We start from the raw sequence: 17,367 nt of genomic DNA on the forward strand, positions 1-17,367 counted from the left end.
AAACAACATGATTATATAATCATGTTCACTAGAAAACATGACTATATTAAAAAAAAAAGTTAGTTAAACAATTTATTATTTTAAAATAAAATAATGGAATCTAAGCAGTACCATTATATAATTCTCTCTCCCAAATTAAATGTATTGAACTTTTCCTTTTTGATATATTATCACCATCTTATTTTATGTTACCTTTCAAATTTTAAAAGTCAAATAAATTTATTTTTAATTGTAAATTTTTATAGATTTTTAAGTATTTTAAATTATTAATTATTATTATTCATAGTACTTTTTACATAATTTATAAATATATAAATTTCATTTCAAAAAAATTAAAAATTTTATGTGCAAATTTTTAGTCAAATTTAAATTATTTGATTCTTAAATCATAAAAGATGTCGTATAAATTACGACATACGAAATACTCTTCTTCAGTTATGATATTTTTTTCATTTTACATAATATCTAAAAAATTAATGAATGAAGAGGCTTTGACAAGACCTCAGCATTCTCGCTTATGTTATTATAAGACTCACTTGTCTTCCGTTAAATAGAAAATTAAATTTTATTAATCTATTTTTAAAAAAAACTTTTGAGGATTTTACAAATAAATATTAGCATTTTTAAAAATAAACAAATATTAAAATATTATAAGAAAAATTAATTAATATTGTATCTTTGATTTAAGGAAAAGAGGTCAGAATAGCATTTAACTATGTGACAGTTTATAATTTGACTCAAAAATATTTTTATTGTCAGTATATTGATTTAAAATATTCTTAAACTATGTGAAATATAAATTAAGAATAAAAATAAAAATGAAAATACTTCTTATTTTATCGTCATATAAATATTAATCAATGATGGATACACTTTGTTTTATATATATGACAGATATTATTTGTAGAAATGGTGCATGAAGTTATTTCATTTTAATTAACAAAATTAAATTAAGATGGAAAAAAAATATTCCCTACACTTTTATTTGTTGAAATAGTTTTAGAAGAAAGAAAACAATATTCTTTAAACATTTTAATTACGAAGAAAATGTGTTTAAGAAGAATAAAATAATATATTTATTTATTAAAGGATATTTTTGATCTATTTTGTAACTATATAAACATTTTTGAACCAAAGTATTGACGAAAAAGAGTGGAGAAACAAGGAAGAATGATTCAAGGAATTAATGATAAAATAGAAAGTTCAATATTATATTTGTAGCGGATGGGTTAAATGGGGCGGATCATTATATCGTTTAAATGGATATATATTTTGTTCTTAAAATTTTGATTAGAAATTAAAATTTCATATCAATAAATTTAACGAAAAAACAATTATATAGGTTGACTTTGTGTGCAAAGAAATCATAATTTGAGTGGCTTTTGAGTTAAAAATAAAGTTAAGTGATTTTTTATTAAAATAATAAAGAGTTGAGTAACTATCAAAATTATTAACTCTATTTTTAGTTAAAAAAGACATTTTTATTTATTTCACGTAATTTAAATTTTTATTTAACTTATTAAAATTAATTGATTTAATAAAACTGATATGAAACAATTATTTTAGTCAATATGGAATGGAAAGAATATACCAAACAAATCCCATAAAATTTGCAGTTCATTTAACAGATTTGATGAGTCATAATAACAGACCCGATAAGGCTGAGATCGTCAGCTGATGTCAATTTTCACCAATTACGCAAACCCCAACACGTAATCTTTCTTCATTTCTGGGGTTTAAGAATTTGAAGAGTAAAAAGATTAACATTTTCTATTTTTGCAGAGAAATCAAGAAATGGGAACTGCAAGTGTTGAGGAGTCTAAGAAACGCCCTCTTGTATTTGCTTATTACGTTACTGGGCATGGCTTTGGACATGCCACTCGAGTTGTTGAGGTACCTTTCTCTTTCTTTTTTTCTTATTATCTATCTTTGTAGTGTAAAAATGTGATCTTGATAATACCCTTTTCTTTGTTTTTCTGAAATGGTTATCTAATTGGTGAATTGGGTTGTTCTTGATCTTGTTGCTTTCTCTGATAGTGAATTTTGGTTAAAGTTCCATTCTTTTTGTGATCGAGGGGCATAATTGGAGTTCTTTATGATATTGGAACCCAAGATAGAATCATTTTGCTCATGATTTCATTACTTCGATTATCCACTTAGTTGATGGGTTAGGAAGGTGACTTTCATTTGACTGTTTCGTGGAAGTGTTAGCAAAAAGCCTAAGAAATATGTATATTTTAGGGTATTTAAACTTCAATGGGCTAATTAGAGAAGTTATCAGAATATGGGAATGAGTAATGGTGGAATTGTTTAATTAAGAGAAGCAAATTTTTATACAATTAAGGGCACTGTTAAAGTGCAGAAACCTACTTATCCTAAGTAAATTGATGTTGTAGACCGCTGTTCCTATTGTTGTGATGTTCTATATACATCATGCCCTTCAAGTCTGATCATTGCATAGTGTAATTCTGCAAACTGTTGATGCATCAGAAGATCATACAGTTATCCTGCTTGTCAGCTTGTGGTTTAAATCTTGATTTATTGTCTTGCATTATGGAAATTATTTCTACCCCAACGAATGTGATTTTTCTGCTGCATAGGTCGCTAGAAATCTCATCCTAGCTGGGCATGATGTTCATGTCGTCACTGGTGCACCTGCCTTTGTCTTTACATCCGAGATACAATCTCCTAGACTATTTCTTCGCAAGGTCTGTTGATTTTCATGCTCCCTCGCTGAAGAATTCCTAATTTGCTTCTTTAATGGGTTCTTTTTACTATTTTTTAACATTATGTAACACTTCGCAGGTATTGTTAGATTGTGGAGCAGTTCAAGCTGATGCATTGACAGTGGATCGTCTTGCCTCACTAGAGAAGGTATACTCGCTACCTTAGGCCCTTTTTGCGAAGTTTATAATTCCATTGTAATTTTTCTTTGTTATATTGCTATATAAGATATTATGCTTGACTGGTTTAATCATTATATGTGAAACTTTGTTGCTTCAGTATTCTGAGACTGCTGTTGTACCACGTGCATCTATTTTGGCAACAGAAGTGGAGTGGCTGAAATCCATCAAGGCAGATTTTGTGGTAAAAGAATTGCTTCTCTTTTTTCATTAGTCACAAATTAAAAGTACTTTTCTGGCCTTCTTTTAATTCAATAAGTTTTACTAGTCACTGGTGTTAAATAGATATGGGAAAGTAAGACTGAATAGAATATGAATGTTAAAAGGTATTCTTTTCTTTCGGAAGCTTAGCTTAGGTCATAACGACTTTGTCTTATGACTTCTTTTGTGACGTAATCGCTCTTTGTAGAATAAATAAGTAGGAAGTTATCATTTCTTTCTTTCGGAAGCTTGGCTTAGGAAATATATGACCGTATCTTAGCACTATATTTTTGTCCACACTGCTGTCCGTATTACCAATATAAATCTGTTTGTTCATAGCCAAGCCAGCAATTAAGGAAGGGAATTTTTTTCTCTGATTTCTAAAAAGTGCCTTTTCTCGTTATGCCTCCCCAAGGGATTGGAGGAACTGTATGATGTTTATGTCTATGTATTCTGGAAACAGGTATCAGATGTTGTTCCAGTTGCTTGCAGGGCTGCAGCTGATGCTGGAATTCCATCTGTTTGTATCACCAACTTCAGGTTTTCACGACTAACTCCGTTTTTACTTCATATCTTCTTTGTCATATATTATTTGGCTGAAATTAGAGTGTGTATAATGATACAACAAATGTTCAGGTAAATAAAGCTCAAGTGAAATACGCCGCATGCTTTTTTGATTTGAGGTTTAGAATCAGACACCCAGATTATACTTCTGATCCTTTTCAAGTCCTGAAAACTATTTTATATATTTTTGATTAATCTCTGTACCCTGTTGCAAAACATGATACTATTATTTGTAATGATTCCTGGTGATCAATGGACTATGTCCTTTTGTTGGTTGTCATTTTATCTTCAGTAGATCAAGGTTAAAAAAATATCCCTTATATACCTGCCAATATTTTTCCTGGGTAGCTGGGACTTCATCTATGCAGAATATGTAATGGCAGCTGGAAACCATCATAGATCAATAGTGTGGCAGGTGAGATCCTTGAGCTTAGCCATATCCTGCTAATGTTCAATTTTTAGCTTGATAACATGTTTGCTGATTTATTGTGAGATGTGAACCTTGTCCAAAGTTTTACCTACAGTTTGTTTCAGTTCAATTATATTTTCCAAAATTTGGATCACTCTTCTTTTTGGTGGCTTTGTGTCTAATGCAGATTGCAGAGGACTATTCTCATTGTGAATTTCTTATTCGACTGCCAGGATACTGTCCAAGTATGTCGGTGTGCTGTGTACGAAAATGTTGTTTTATTTGTATTTCTTGTTCTTCATCAACAATAGGTCAATTGCTTAATTACTGCAGTGCCTGCTTTTCGAGATATAATTGACGTGCCATTGGTTGTAAGGAGATTGCACAAGTCTCGTAAAGAGGTCAGATAACACAATGTTCAGTCTTTATTTGAAAGAGCTAGAATAATTAGAAGAATATGTATCTAAAGACATTAGTTTATTGTCACTATTGCAGGTGCGGAAAGAACTTGGAATTGGGGAAGATGTAAATGTTGTTATCCTGAATTTTGGTGGACAGGTGAGTCTACAGATCTCTTTCACTAGGTCATCTAGTAAATACGTCAACAGCATTAAAAAATTGTCTAGAAACTTTGCTGCAGACTGAATTTAGTTGCTAGCTTTGTTTCCCCTTTCTCCTTGACAATTTGCCAAGATTGCTTATCATCATGTTCTTGTTTGTTTTTCCTTAATCAGTTGGACTCTCGTATTTAATTTAAATTTTGATATTGAAGAGTGGTTCAACCATAATTGGTTCAGTCCGTGGTCTTGCTGCTTTATAGTAATCGATATTGATTTGCTAATTTCAAAATTTTGTAATATAGTTTGATTGGTAGGAGGCAAACAAAGAGTAGTTTATCAATAGTGCCATTATACCCGTTCCACCAAAAAAAAAAAGCACATACAACAAGTAAAGTTGTCAATATCAAGATTATCCTAAAACATTTTCTGGTTGACGGAGAACTTAATAATAACTTGTGAATGAAACATACTCCCTCTTTCCCATTTTATGTTTGACTAGTTTTAGAGATTAGTTTGACTAGAGTATTAGAAGCAACAGTGGAAGAAAATGTTACAACTATCGCTAAAAAGTTAATAACATTAATTATTAATCTGGTTAGTTAATTGTACTTGATTTATTGTAAAAGTTGTATAAAATGATATAATTAATGCAATGATATCTGATAACTTGAGATATATCCCAAAACAGGAAGAGTGTTGTATAAATTGGGAAAGGTTGTCTTGTACATTGTTTTTCAGTTGGTTACCATTAACGATAAAGGGGTAGTTTTGGAGTAAACGAGATCTTATTTTCGGCATCTCAAAAATGTGAGTGAAAGAAAAAACATCTAGGAGAGAGGGTATATCTATTTTGTCATTCCAATATTGTCTTACACATCTTCTTCTCACTGATAGAAATATCCTATAATTAACATATCAGTACTAGAATAATGCTCCTATTTCATTTGCAGCCTGCAGGTTGGAAGTTGAAGGAGGAATACTTGCCAACTGGTTGGTTGTGTCTGGTATATGATCTCTTGAACTTTTAAGCACATGTATTATTTCCATACACGATTAAATTTGACATCTTTCCTGTCTGTATTCAGGTTTGTGGTGCCTCTGAGAGCGAGAAGCTACCTCCAAATTTTTTAAAGCTTGCAAAAGATGCATATACCCCGGATCTAATGGCAGCATCAGACTGCATGCTAGGTTAGTTGCATGTTGCATCACTGAAATGCTCGGCAGAAAGTTAAGCTGTTCCAATAAAGCTAAAGCTTTCTGAATATTCTTCTGTTCCAGGAAAAATTGGATATGGTACCGTCAGTGAGGCCCTGGCCTACAAGTTACCATTTGTATTTGTCCGTAGAGACTATTTTAATGAAGAACCGTTTCTCAGAAATATGCTTGAGGTAGAGTATATTAGCACAAGCTTCTTTCTATGGATATGTTTTTTTATTACCTCAAGGTTTGGTAAAGATACTGTAATTAAAGCCTATAATTTTAATTAGTACTATCAAGGTGGTGTTGAGATGATCAGAAGGGATTTACTTACTGGACATTGGAGACCTTACCTTGAACGTGCAATGACTCTGAATCCATGCTATGAAGGAGGAATTAATGGTGGTGAAGTTGCAGCTCGCATTTTACAGGATACAGCTTATGGTAAAAATTATACACTAGACAAGGTAGAGTTGTATTCACTAAAACAATTATTCCTCATCTTGTCTATTTTGATTAAGAATTATCCATGACCTAAACTAATAAATTTGTACCCAGTTATATACTAAGAATTGCTATTATATGACTTTTAGCTGAGTGGGCCAAGGAGACTGCGTGATGCCATAGTTCTTGGATATCAGTTGCAAAGAGTTCCCGGAAGAGATCTCTGTATTCCAGATTGGTATGCAAATGCAGAAAGTGAACTTGGTCTTCGTACAGGATCACCTACTGCTGTAACAGCTGAAAACAAATCTCTAGCAGACTCGTAATTCTTCTTACATCCCATTTGTTCAGCATTTAACAGAATAACTTCCAAGTGTTTATAGGGGTTAATGTTTATGATTTTCTTCTCTTAGGTTTTATCAAGACTTTGAGATTCTCCATGGAGACTTTCTTGGTCTGTCAGATACCTTGAGTTTCTTGAAGAGCTTGGCAGGACTGGATGCATTGGTAGATTCCCCAACAAAAACAGGAAAGCACACCATTAGGGAGCAGAAAGCTGCTGCTGGTCTCTTCAATTGGGAGGTCTTTTCATTTCATGCCAAACTCTCTTATGTGATTTTATTTGGTTGACTAACCCTGCAACTTGTCACCCCAGCTTCTCTACCTTCATAAGATAGGGGCAAGGTCTGCTCACACACCATCCTCCCCAGACCCCACTTGCGGGATTACATTGGGTTTGTTGTTGTTTGACTATCCCTGCAACTTGTCACCCCAGCTCCTCATCCTCACTTCCATTAAATCTGCTGCACCTATCAATACCTAAAAGAGTTTAAGTTACACCATCAATATAATGAATTTTACAATAATGAGTGATCTTTACTTGTTGTACCAGGTAAGCTGTCTTGCTTTCAAGATTTCAAATCCCACATTCAAAGAGGCTTACCTGTAGATTTACAGTCTTAACAGTGTATATAACTTAAACTCACCTCAAAATGGAAATAATGTAGCACCAAAGGGGGAAGTAAAAAAGGAGAAATGAGAAAAGGGATAAACAAATAGAATAGAGGGAGAGAGAGGAAAAAGAGAAACAAAATATTTGAAAGGACGAGAATGAGAGAGAGACAACTACTAAGAGAGAAGAATTGGAGAGAAATAAAGGGGAAATATAGGAGAGCGGAGGTGGAAGAACGGTGTTAAAGAGGGATAGAAATTGCAATAACAAATCAATGGTCCAATACTCTTGAAAGATATATTATTATTATTATTATTATTGTTATTTGTTAAAAAAGATCTATATTACTAATATGAATCTCATCATTGCTGATTGACATGTTATCATATAATGGTCTATTTGCACCAGTTGGATAAGGACCTTTTCAGACTACCAACCAGAGCCAGAAAATATTAGGCAACCAGTGGCAAGAACAGTAAATGGGAGTTACTAAAGAATACAGCCGCGTGATGAATTAGAACTTGGGGTCTTATATGAAGGTTGATGTAGCAACAAAAGGGACTTAGAATTCATGGAAGTAGTAAAACTTCGCCTTTAACAAACAGATAGTACTAGTAGATTTTATCTTTAACTAAAAGATAAGATGGTCTTTTTTGATAGAAAAGACTCTATGCAACAGAAAGATAATGATAGTACAATCCTTTTTAGCTACATCAGGAAGTTGAAAACGATTTTAATTTAGGTATCAGTGTTTCATTCCCGTTATTTTGGAGAATGAATAAGCTAATGTAATCATTGTGCTGTCATTAGCATATTCCTTTTATTTTAATGCATCCTTGGTCCACTAAAGTTGCTTCATCTCTAGAATCTCAAAGTTTGTCTTAAAACCTATTTATGGGGAGAAAGGATCTTCTTGTGAACACTAAGCATGTCCATGATGTAGAGTGTTTCCTTCTGAATTTGAAATACTACAGTCATTGTACCCTTAGTTTCTTCTTAATCTAAGGCGACTTCCCTTAGTTTCTTTTTAATATTTAAAGGTGGCTTTTCCTAATCTTGTTGAAGATTTCTATCATACCTGGCTTACTCACCTAGACTTTCTGTATATAGGAAGACATTTTTGTGGCAAGAGCACCTGGAAGGCTAGATGTGATGGGTGGAATTGCTGACTATTCTGGAAGTCTTGTTTTACAGGTATCCTATTAACTTCTTTTAATTCTTTGTGTGATGCCTATTCTTGTTTGTTAGACTAGTGTGGTCTCAATACATCCAAACTTGTCTTATGGATAGGTTCTAGTTCTTATCTTCTCTATCTAAAGCATGGTCTCAGAAATGGGCGGCATATGGTTGTCTAATTCAGCTTTGAATTTGTATATGGTTGCTATTTCATTGACCACTTAGTTGCCCTCTGAACACCCATTTTGCATTTTGAATATAGTTTAAACCAATCTTTTAAATGTTAGTCGCTTTGTTGCTCCATTTGAAGTAGTAGGACATTTTATTTCAGTTTCATTACTTTCTCCTTTTTGGTCTTATATAGCATTTTATAATTTCCTTGCATAAACACATGCCAGAATAGTCCACTGCTGTCTATTCACTATGCATGTGGCTGTTGTCGTTATACAAACATGTTAATTGTATATATTAATTCTCAATTTCTTGACTTCTTCGACCTAGTTACTCCACAACTGAAACACTCCAATTTTCTTTGTTTACCTACCTGTTGTTAATGTTATCTCGTTATTGTCTTTCATATGCATACTTAATGAAGGTTTGTTATTTGCTTTTACTTAGCATGTGTGCTTCTTGAAAAGACTTGAATTGTTAAGGGAAGTTCGGTGAAGTTTAAAAACTAATGTTTTTGTTGTTCACTTAATATTGTTGCTGCAGATGCCAATTAGAGAAGCCTGTCATGTTGCTGTTCAAAAGATTCACCCCAGCAAACAGAGGCTATGGAAACATGCTCTGGCTCGGCAGCAGGACAAAGGACAAGGACCCACCCCTGTGCTTCAAATTGTATAAATTTCTCACTGTAGTTACTTATTTAAAGTATATGATTAGTGTTGAATATGGTTACTCGAAACAGTAATCTGTCCTCGTCTATTTTAACTTCAATTAAAGGGACCAAGTCATATGCGCAACTTTTGGGTGTACTAGAATCTCTCACAATACACGAAGAAATTGCAGCTCTCTTTTTGAAATGTGGTACAGATTCTTCAGAAGTGATTGTTTTGGTCTGTTTTGATGTGGGAATGGGTAGCAAACTAGCTGTTTCAAGTTCTCAGTATCAGAAATCTGAACAATTGAAATAGTCTAGCTGTTTTGACTGGAATCATTACCATTCTCTTGAAGCTTTACCAATTTGCGCCACAATAGGTGTCATATGGCTCAGAACTGAGCAACCGTGGTCCAACATTTGACATGGACTTATCCGACTTCCTGGAAGGGGATGAACCCATAACTTATGAGAAAGCAAGGCAGTATTTTGCCCGAGATCCTTCCCAAAGGTTCTATCATTCTCCCATTCTACATTTTCCCTACTTGAATGTCTATCTTCATGTTATACTAATTTCAGCCAATATTAGATGGGCTGCATATGTTGCTGGCACAGTTCTAGTTTTGATGAAGGAGCTTGGCATACGCTTTGAGAATAGTATCAGTTTGCTGGTCAGTCCAACTCCATTACTCACTGCCTTCGTTTTCTTCTATTCTGTCTATATATCTATTACTTGAATATCTGAATACAGGCACGGTTCTATATTTCTCTTCTATGCACTGCCATTCAACGGTGATACAATCTAGTGCCTTGGTTTACTCCATGTATTCCTTTTAATGTAGCGTACTGTTAGTTTACAATAGGTAACATCTCCCTTAACATCTGATAGTATGAGCTGCTTACATACACTAGTCTTCATTTCATGTGAACATAAATTTCATCCTAATGATTATACCATGCCATAATATCCACTCATATGCCATAGATCTCACAGTTACACACAATATTTCCTTCTGACCGGTCAAACCCTCTGATTGTGGTTGCCTCAATGAGCATTGCATCGGCAAAGTAGCTTTGGCAGTGTAGAGGTTGGTAGACTAGCTTAGCTACTAATGTAGGTATTTTATTCTGTTTCATTCATTTTTACGCGGATAATGGTGACTAGCCTTTTTTGATGACGTAAAAAGCTTTCATTCAAAATTTGGGCAAAGGCCCTTATACAAATACAAGGGGTATACCAAAAAAAGTAAACCTACAAATGATATGGTTTTCTAACGAACATAACCCCATACCTTTACAGGGAAATCTAAATAAGGGAGATGAGTGTAATATCATTAACCACAAGAGAGGTTAGTATTATGACGTGATCATGTGAAAGCCGAGGGGAGGTCTTTGAAATTATCTCTTACATTTATGGTTTAATAATTGGTGTCTTTCTATTATCAAGTTTGAAGTTCTCAAATTGCACAATTGAGCAAGCAAAGTTAAATAATCTATGATGACGCTCCTTTATGAACTTGCAGGTCTCTTCTGCTGTCCCAGAAGGAAAAGGTGTGTCATCCTCTGCATCTGTGGAGGTTGCTAGCATGTCTGCCATTGCTGCTTCTCATGGTAGTTACTCTTTCCATTTGATTTTATAACTATGCACATGTTATAATGAAATATGTAATTATTTGTCGAGAAGAATCATGTAAAGTAGACCATAGCACTGCTAACTTATACTGGGTAAAAGTCTGAACACACATGGACGGTCTAATCCCCCCTTTGGTTTAGGTGCACAATATGAAATGACAGTAAAATAGGAGGGAACTGACAACAGGGAGGGGGGAGTTTGTTAACATCTCGGGCATGAACAAAGGTTGCTTCATCTCGACCCAACTAAGACTAGAAAGTCATTCGTGTTAATGAAACACTACTCACGGTTGTCTATGTTTGTAAAATAGCCATAGCGACTTCGAGTGCAGCTAAAGTTGTATCTCCAAGAACTGGATCTTAAAAAAGACAGGATTAATTGTCAAGTGATACACATTGTTGCTGACAGCCTGCTAATAGATTTTTGAGTGAAGATGAAAACATTCATGAAGCCTGGTTGACATCCTCAGGGGCAAAAATCTAGTTCATATAGAATGCTTCTAAAAAGTTAAGAGCAATCAATGCACTTCACATAGCTACTTGTAAATAGTTAGACAACATCATGTACATTAAGATGTCTCATTTCTTTCTACCCTTTTTTCCCTCGCAGCTCTAGTGGCATGCTTGTGCTGATGATGTTGCTTCAAACTATCTTTTCTTATGCTTCATTCTGAGTGACTAATTCCTTGTTTCTTTCATTTGCCTTATAGTCATTCTGTAGAAATAGCCTTTTAGATATTTCTGGAACTTTATGAGGGTTCTCGCTTAAATATTCATTAGTTTACAACTTCATTAAAAAAAATCATCAGCTTACAATTTTATATTGGCCAATGGTGTGGTTGTCAATATAAGTTAACATGAAAGAGAAACAAAGAGAAAAGAAAGTTGAAGTAACTACAAATATAATAATGGTCCTAATAGCTAGAGTTGCAGTATAAAGAACAGACTAAGCAATTGTTAAGCGGAACATACAGAATCATGAAAGTGGTCAAGAAAATCTGAACCTGGAAAAGAAAGTTTTAATTAATTCTTGTCCGTCCCTTGAAGATTTTTATGTGGTACTGCCTTCTTATTTTCATGACAAAATATCATGAGTTTGGTAAAGGATATATACCTGGACCACCCCTAGCAAAATAACCAGGGAACTACTCTCATTAGGGAAAGGTGTGACTAGTTATATTATCTCTTCTTCTTGCATGCCTTCGGTAAGGTTTCCTAAAAGAAGATATTGAAGTTTTCTTTGGTCCAACGATGTGTAAGCTCCCCGTTCAACTGATTCATAGTAATCGAACAGTCTCTTGATATTACCCCATAATCTTGTTTTCTTGCTTTCCAGGGTTGAATATTAGCCCAAGGGAGCTGGCATTATTGTGCCAAAAGGTATTATTTCTCTAGAGCTTCTGATTGATATTTTTTATCTTCTAATTGTTTGATGTTCGTTAGTAGTGCAGTACCTGATTTGTCAGTCTTTTGATGATAGGTAGAAAATCATGTAGTTGGAGCGCCATGTGGTGTAATGGATCAGATGACTTCCGCATGCGGTGAAGCCAACAAACTTCTAGCAATGATTTGTCAGGTACTGACCCAATAAATTGACAAAATTATACTGAATTGGTGTTTATTGAATGACTAAGATTAGTTCCCTTATTGCAGCCTGCCGAGGTGTTGGGTCTAGTGGATATTCCTGGTCATATAAGAGTATGGGGGATTGATTCAGGAATAAGGCACAGGTATCAGTTTTAATATTTTCTGTACCTTTTTGACCCTCTTCAGAAGAAAAACAACCCTGCTTGTCTAGCTACAGGGATCTGATTAATGGATGCCAAGCTAACATGCTTTGCAATTTTTACAGAAACTGATTTAATTTGACCTCGGGCAGTATTGTCTTGCACTAAAGATGCATGCTCCATTAAACTTCATTGTCGAAATTTCGAATTCCCCAAAATCAGTTCTTTGTATCTGATTTGGTTAAAACCCTTCATGTCTTCCATGATTGAGTGATAATCATCTTTAAGTTCCAGAACAAAAACCCAATCAGTTGGAAAGTAAAAGGCCGGTTAATCCAACTTTGTCATCGAAACATTAGGAAAGTACTGCATCTTTGAAACATTAATAGGGAAAAGATGATCTATACACTGGATTGAAACTGATTTGAGAACTATAGTAGAAAGAATAGAAAAATAAAGGCATAATACATATATTGGACCCTAAACTTGGCTTCAAATTTTAACTTTGACCTCAAACTTTCATAATGCACAAACAGGCACTTTAACTATCCAACTTTTAAATAAATAAACACATGAGTCCTACATGGCACAATACACGTAGGACACCACGTAGGACAAAAAATGACATGTAGGATGACATGTAGGACATGCTTGTCTATTTGTTCAACTTTATACAAGTTTAAGTGTCTACTTGTGCACACCCAAAGTTGAAGTGCATAAATGTGAATCGAAGCCAAGTTAAAGGGCACATTTATGTATTATGCCGATTTAACCTGGTCTGCTTGTGCTGACACCTCCAAAAAGAGTGGATGAATATTCCATTCCTTCGAAGGATACCAACCCTCTCAATCTCAACAGTACATTATTTTCTGGTTATCTCTTTTAATATTTGATAAAATTGAACCATCAAACTGCCACAGCTCCAGGAAAGCTTGTAAATCTTTAGGGGTGCTTTTGAAATATGGAATTTCAGTGTAAATGCAAGTCACATTAATTTAATATAAAATTCCTAAGAAAGAAACAAATTTTCACTGTGGCTTCATGCGATGGTGAAGATTGAGGAAAATTTGTACTGCTTCAAGAATAGCTACAGGAAAAAACATCGATACCAAAATGCAGACTAGTTACTAGCTCTTTCTTAAGCTTCATTGATTTAGCATATTTAGCATAAACCAGTCACTAACTTTATGTTCTGTTGAAGTGCAAAACATAAATATGCACTCTTCTCCTTCTCCATCCATGTTTTAAGATTTACCCACCACTGTGTGTGCAGTGTTGGAGGTGCAGATTATGGATCTGTGAGGATTGGTGCATTTATGGGCCGAGAGATCGTCAAGTCTATTGCGTCAAAACTATTGTCACAGTCCTTGTCAACCAATGGCAGATACCCTGATGATTCAGAGGAAGGTGGTGTCGAATTACTAGAAGCTGAAGCTTCATTAGATTACTTGTGCAACCTTTCACCGCACAGGTAAAATCATGACACTGGTAGTGCTAGAAGAACAAGGAGAGCATTTTTCATTTCCATTCTGATTGTTATTAGTTCTTTCTCAATCAATGCATGCGATCTCTCCTCTTTTTCCTGTTTTCCTCCGCACTATTGGCTGTTTTCACTTTTTGCTTAAATGTTATTTATCTGTAGCAGTCAACAAGTTTTTAGATTGTGCTATCATGCCCCACACACCCTGGGCCAATTTTTACCATACATGACTCCTTTTCTCCTCCCATTCAAATTCCTTTCTTGGTCAAAAAGAAATACATGTTCTCCTTGTCCTCCACAATGACTTCATCCATACTTAAAGTATGGTGAAAAAAAAATAAAAGATAAATTGTTGACACAAATAACAATAGGAGTATCATGTCTTGGGGATGCTTGGCTTGTTTTTGGCTGTTCCATTCCGATCGATCTCTTGGGTTGTATAATTTATAAATGGTATTGCTATTGTAGATATGAGGCTATGTATGCCAAGGTGCTTCCTGATTCTTTAATTGGTGAGTCATTTATTGGGAAGTATACTGACCACCGTGATCCGGTAACGACAATTGACAAAACACGTAATTATGGGGTCAGAGCAGCTGCCAGACACCCTATTTACGAGAACTTCCGTGTGAAGGTCAGTTTTCTTGAAGTGGCCAATTTATAATTGACATAATTGAAGCAATTTTTCTTCTTTATATCCTATCTACAGTTTTCCTATTTATTTTTTGTATTATTGAATGTCTTTAGATTATGGTGTCTTGGTTTCTGGACGTTCATAGGATTTTACGGATCATGGAAATGATGTCCAATTTATATTGTACCCATAGTTGATGGAGGAGGACATTGTCCCGAGTCTGGGTGATTCATATCTTTAGGGGAAAGAAATAATTGAGTGGTTTGAACTTTTGTCTCATTACAATTTGCCAGTGTTACTGCACCTCTGAAACATAATAGGAAATGCAAAGCCTTGATCACCCATTATTTCTTAAAGAAAAGGATATAAGTTACAACAAACAAGCAATCAAAACACATATAAACAAACTAAGCTAGACACCAATGTTATATAATGGAGAGCTGATTACATTATGGCCAAGAAATGAAGATTTAATACGACTTTCAAACTAGATTTTTTTAGAGAAATCTGAGCCAGGAAATCTGTTAGAAGAACATACAAGGAAGAAGACAACTTATACAGGGAGAACTGGCTCCCTAGACAAGATATACTTGGATACCGAGGTGCAAATGCTTGTGGCTTCAACGTGAGGACCAGAACACAAGGAACAGTCATCATCATCACTTGTGGGTTTGCTAAGTTTAATGATTACCCCCCCCCCCCAATCAAAAAAAAAGAGAAGAAAAGAAAAGCTAGGAATCACTGTTTGGACCTGAAAAGATCAAGAAAATTTCCAGTTTGTGTGGACTACTTCTGTGAGACTTGGCATATGCAATGGAATGAGAGTGACATTTTAATGTTAAACAAGATTTGAACTGCTTCTCAACTTAATGTGCAGAATATATGTGATATGAGTGATGTTTTGAAATATTGATGACAGGCCTTTAAAGCACTGCTAACATCTGCGACTTCAGATGATCAACTGACCGCTCTTGGAGAACTATTGTATCAGGTATCTGGATATATAAACCATCTTGTTTTTACTTTTCAAGTTTCAGTATTCCAGTTTCTGCGCTGTCAATGCTCTGGGATAACATGTTGAGCTGGGGTTCAAAGGCAAGAGAAATCATAATTAGCTTTTCTTTATTACTGCTTTTCTCCTTGTATTTCAAAAAGAAGCAATTGTGAAGGAAAAATTATTGCAAGGTTACAATTAAAATTGGTATTTTCTTGTTGTAAGAAAGATTGATCACCTAATTAATAAGTCTCACTGAAGGATTGCTTGAAGGTTATTCTTGGCAGCAATCTTATAGCGTTGATATGTAGAGAACCTCGGATCCTCAATTAAGCCAGAGGGATAACAAATTGAATCAAATACAGAAAGCTTGTTCCGAAACTAATACTTAGTCTTTTTTTGGTTTTACTTATTATACAGAAACTCCTGATTTGCTGTTTAATTTGATTCTCCAAATTTACAAAGGATCAAAGATATTCTCAAAAGCTCATATTTTTATATGAATTTGACATATCACTTTAAATTTGTCTTTCTATTGCACCTTATTTGCAGTGCCACTACAGTTACAGTGATTGTGGACTAGGTTCAGATGGGACAAATAGGCTCGTCCAACTAGTTCAAGAAATGCAGCACAGTAAGGTATCAAAATCTGGAGAAGGGACATTGTATGGTGCAAAAATTACAGGCGGAGGATCTGGTGGAACTGTGTGTGTAATTGGCAGGAATTCGCTTAAGAGCAGTGAACAAGTTCTCGAGGTAATTTCCCTCTCTTTTAAATGGCATGTCCATTCAAAGTTGCTCCATATTTTGGATCACCATTACTATTCCACCTAATTCAAGAAAAGGATCACCTTATATACGTAATGAACACTTGTAGAAATAGTAAGTTGGAAAGGTAGTTTTGTAACACAAAAGATGTATTCTTTGAAACGCGACGGATTGAAAATGTGTTATTTCTTCAGCTGAATGAACCTTTACTGTGTAAATTTTTGAAACTCTCCTATTGATGATATAGATTTAGCATAACATCAAGTCTGCCTACTGTTTTGGATGTGCAGATACAACGCAGATATAAAGCTGCAACAGGATATTTGCCTATTCTTTTTGAAGGTTCATCTCCTGGCGCTGGAAGGTTCGGCTACCTAAAAATCCGTCGTCGCAACCCTCCCAAGCAGAATTGAACTCTGAAAATTAGCTGGAAAAAAAAAAGAGTGGCATCAATACATCATTATTAGAATTCCACTATGTAAAACTTTCTACTCTGGACTTTCACATATGTAATTCGAATCTGAATTTCCACTATATCTTCAATAAAATGCATTATGGTGAAAAGTCTGTTGAACTTTTGTTTTGAAGATGTGATGTTATTAAGTATTCTCTCTAGTTGCTCTTTTAAATGCTAGCTATAGAGGAGACTATTAATGTGGAAACATGTTCCTCTTCATTTTCCTCATTCTCAAGGAACTTGTTTTTCTCGAGAAATTATTTTTCAAAAATTGTGATTGAAACATGAAATAATTTGGAACTGACGACAAGGGGGTAAATTTGAAACTATAAACGGATTGCAAATTTAGGCTGTTTCCCTTCTTTCAAAGCTAAAAGGGAAAAATGTATATCATAAAGATGTGATACATATAACATTAACCAAGGGAAGAAAAAATCGAAAATGACAAA

At 34.5% G+C, this 17,367-nt stretch overlaps 1 protein-coding gene across 2 annotated transcripts; it reads left to right on the forward strand.

The window, feature by feature from the left end:
• The first annotated feature begins 1,568 nt into the window (after positions 1-1,568).
• Positions 1,569-17,025, forward strand: LOC101245341 (L-arabinokinase-like). 2 transcript variants are annotated; one of them, XM_004253232.5, is made up of 29 exons: positions 1,569-1,712; positions 1,783-1,893; positions 2,601-2,708; positions 2,806-2,874; positions 3,004-3,087; positions 3,568-3,644; positions 4,017-4,083; positions 4,265-4,322; positions 4,411-4,478; positions 4,573-4,635; positions 5,588-5,641; positions 5,723-5,825; positions 5,916-6,025; positions 6,125-6,301; positions 6,428-6,600; positions 6,692-6,860; positions 8,341-8,424; positions 9,121-9,246; positions 9,607-9,737; positions 9,816-9,897; positions 10,750-10,837; positions 12,195-12,238; positions 12,339-12,434; positions 12,512-12,588; positions 13,859-14,056; positions 14,534-14,699; positions 15,619-15,690; positions 16,246-16,449; positions 16,752-17,025. In XM_004253232.5, the coding sequence occupies exons 2-29, from the start codon at positions 1,795-1,797 to the stop codon at positions 16,872-16,874; spliced, it is 2,970 nt and encodes a 989-aa protein (XP_004253280.1). In that variant the 5' UTR covers positions 1,569-1,712; positions 1,783-1,794; the 3' UTR covers positions 16,875-17,025. The 2 variants fall into 2 exon arrangements, with proteins under 2 accessions (XP_004253280.1, XP_069144281.1); XM_069288180.1 differs by lacking the exons at positions 1,569-1,712; positions 4,017-4,083 and having other exon boundaries at positions 1,726-1,893.
• Positions 17,026-17,367: the final 342 nt, after the last annotated feature.

This window comes from Solanum lycopersicum, chromosome 8 (assembly GCF_036512215.1).
Source record: "Solanum lycopersicum chromosome 8, SLM_r2.1".
In the NCBI taxonomy this organism is placed as follows: Eukaryota; Viridiplantae; Streptophyta; class Magnoliopsida; order Solanales; family Solanaceae; genus Solanum; species Solanum lycopersicum.

Excerpts from the sequence above, each read along its gene's own strand:
- LOC101245341 (XM_004253232.5), top strand. The coding sequence starts at position 1,795 with ATGGGAACTGCAAGTGTTGAGGAGTCTAAGAAACGCCCTCTTGTATTT. Across the intron at positions 2,709-2,805 it reads CTAGACTATTTCTTCGCAAG|GTATTGTTAGATTGTGGAGC; the intron begins GTCTGTTGATTT and ends AACACTTCGCAG. Across the intron at positions 5,642-5,722 it reads CAACTGGTTGGTTGTGTCTG|GTTTGTGGTGCCTCTGAGAG; the intron begins GTATATGATCTC and ends GTCTGTATTCAG.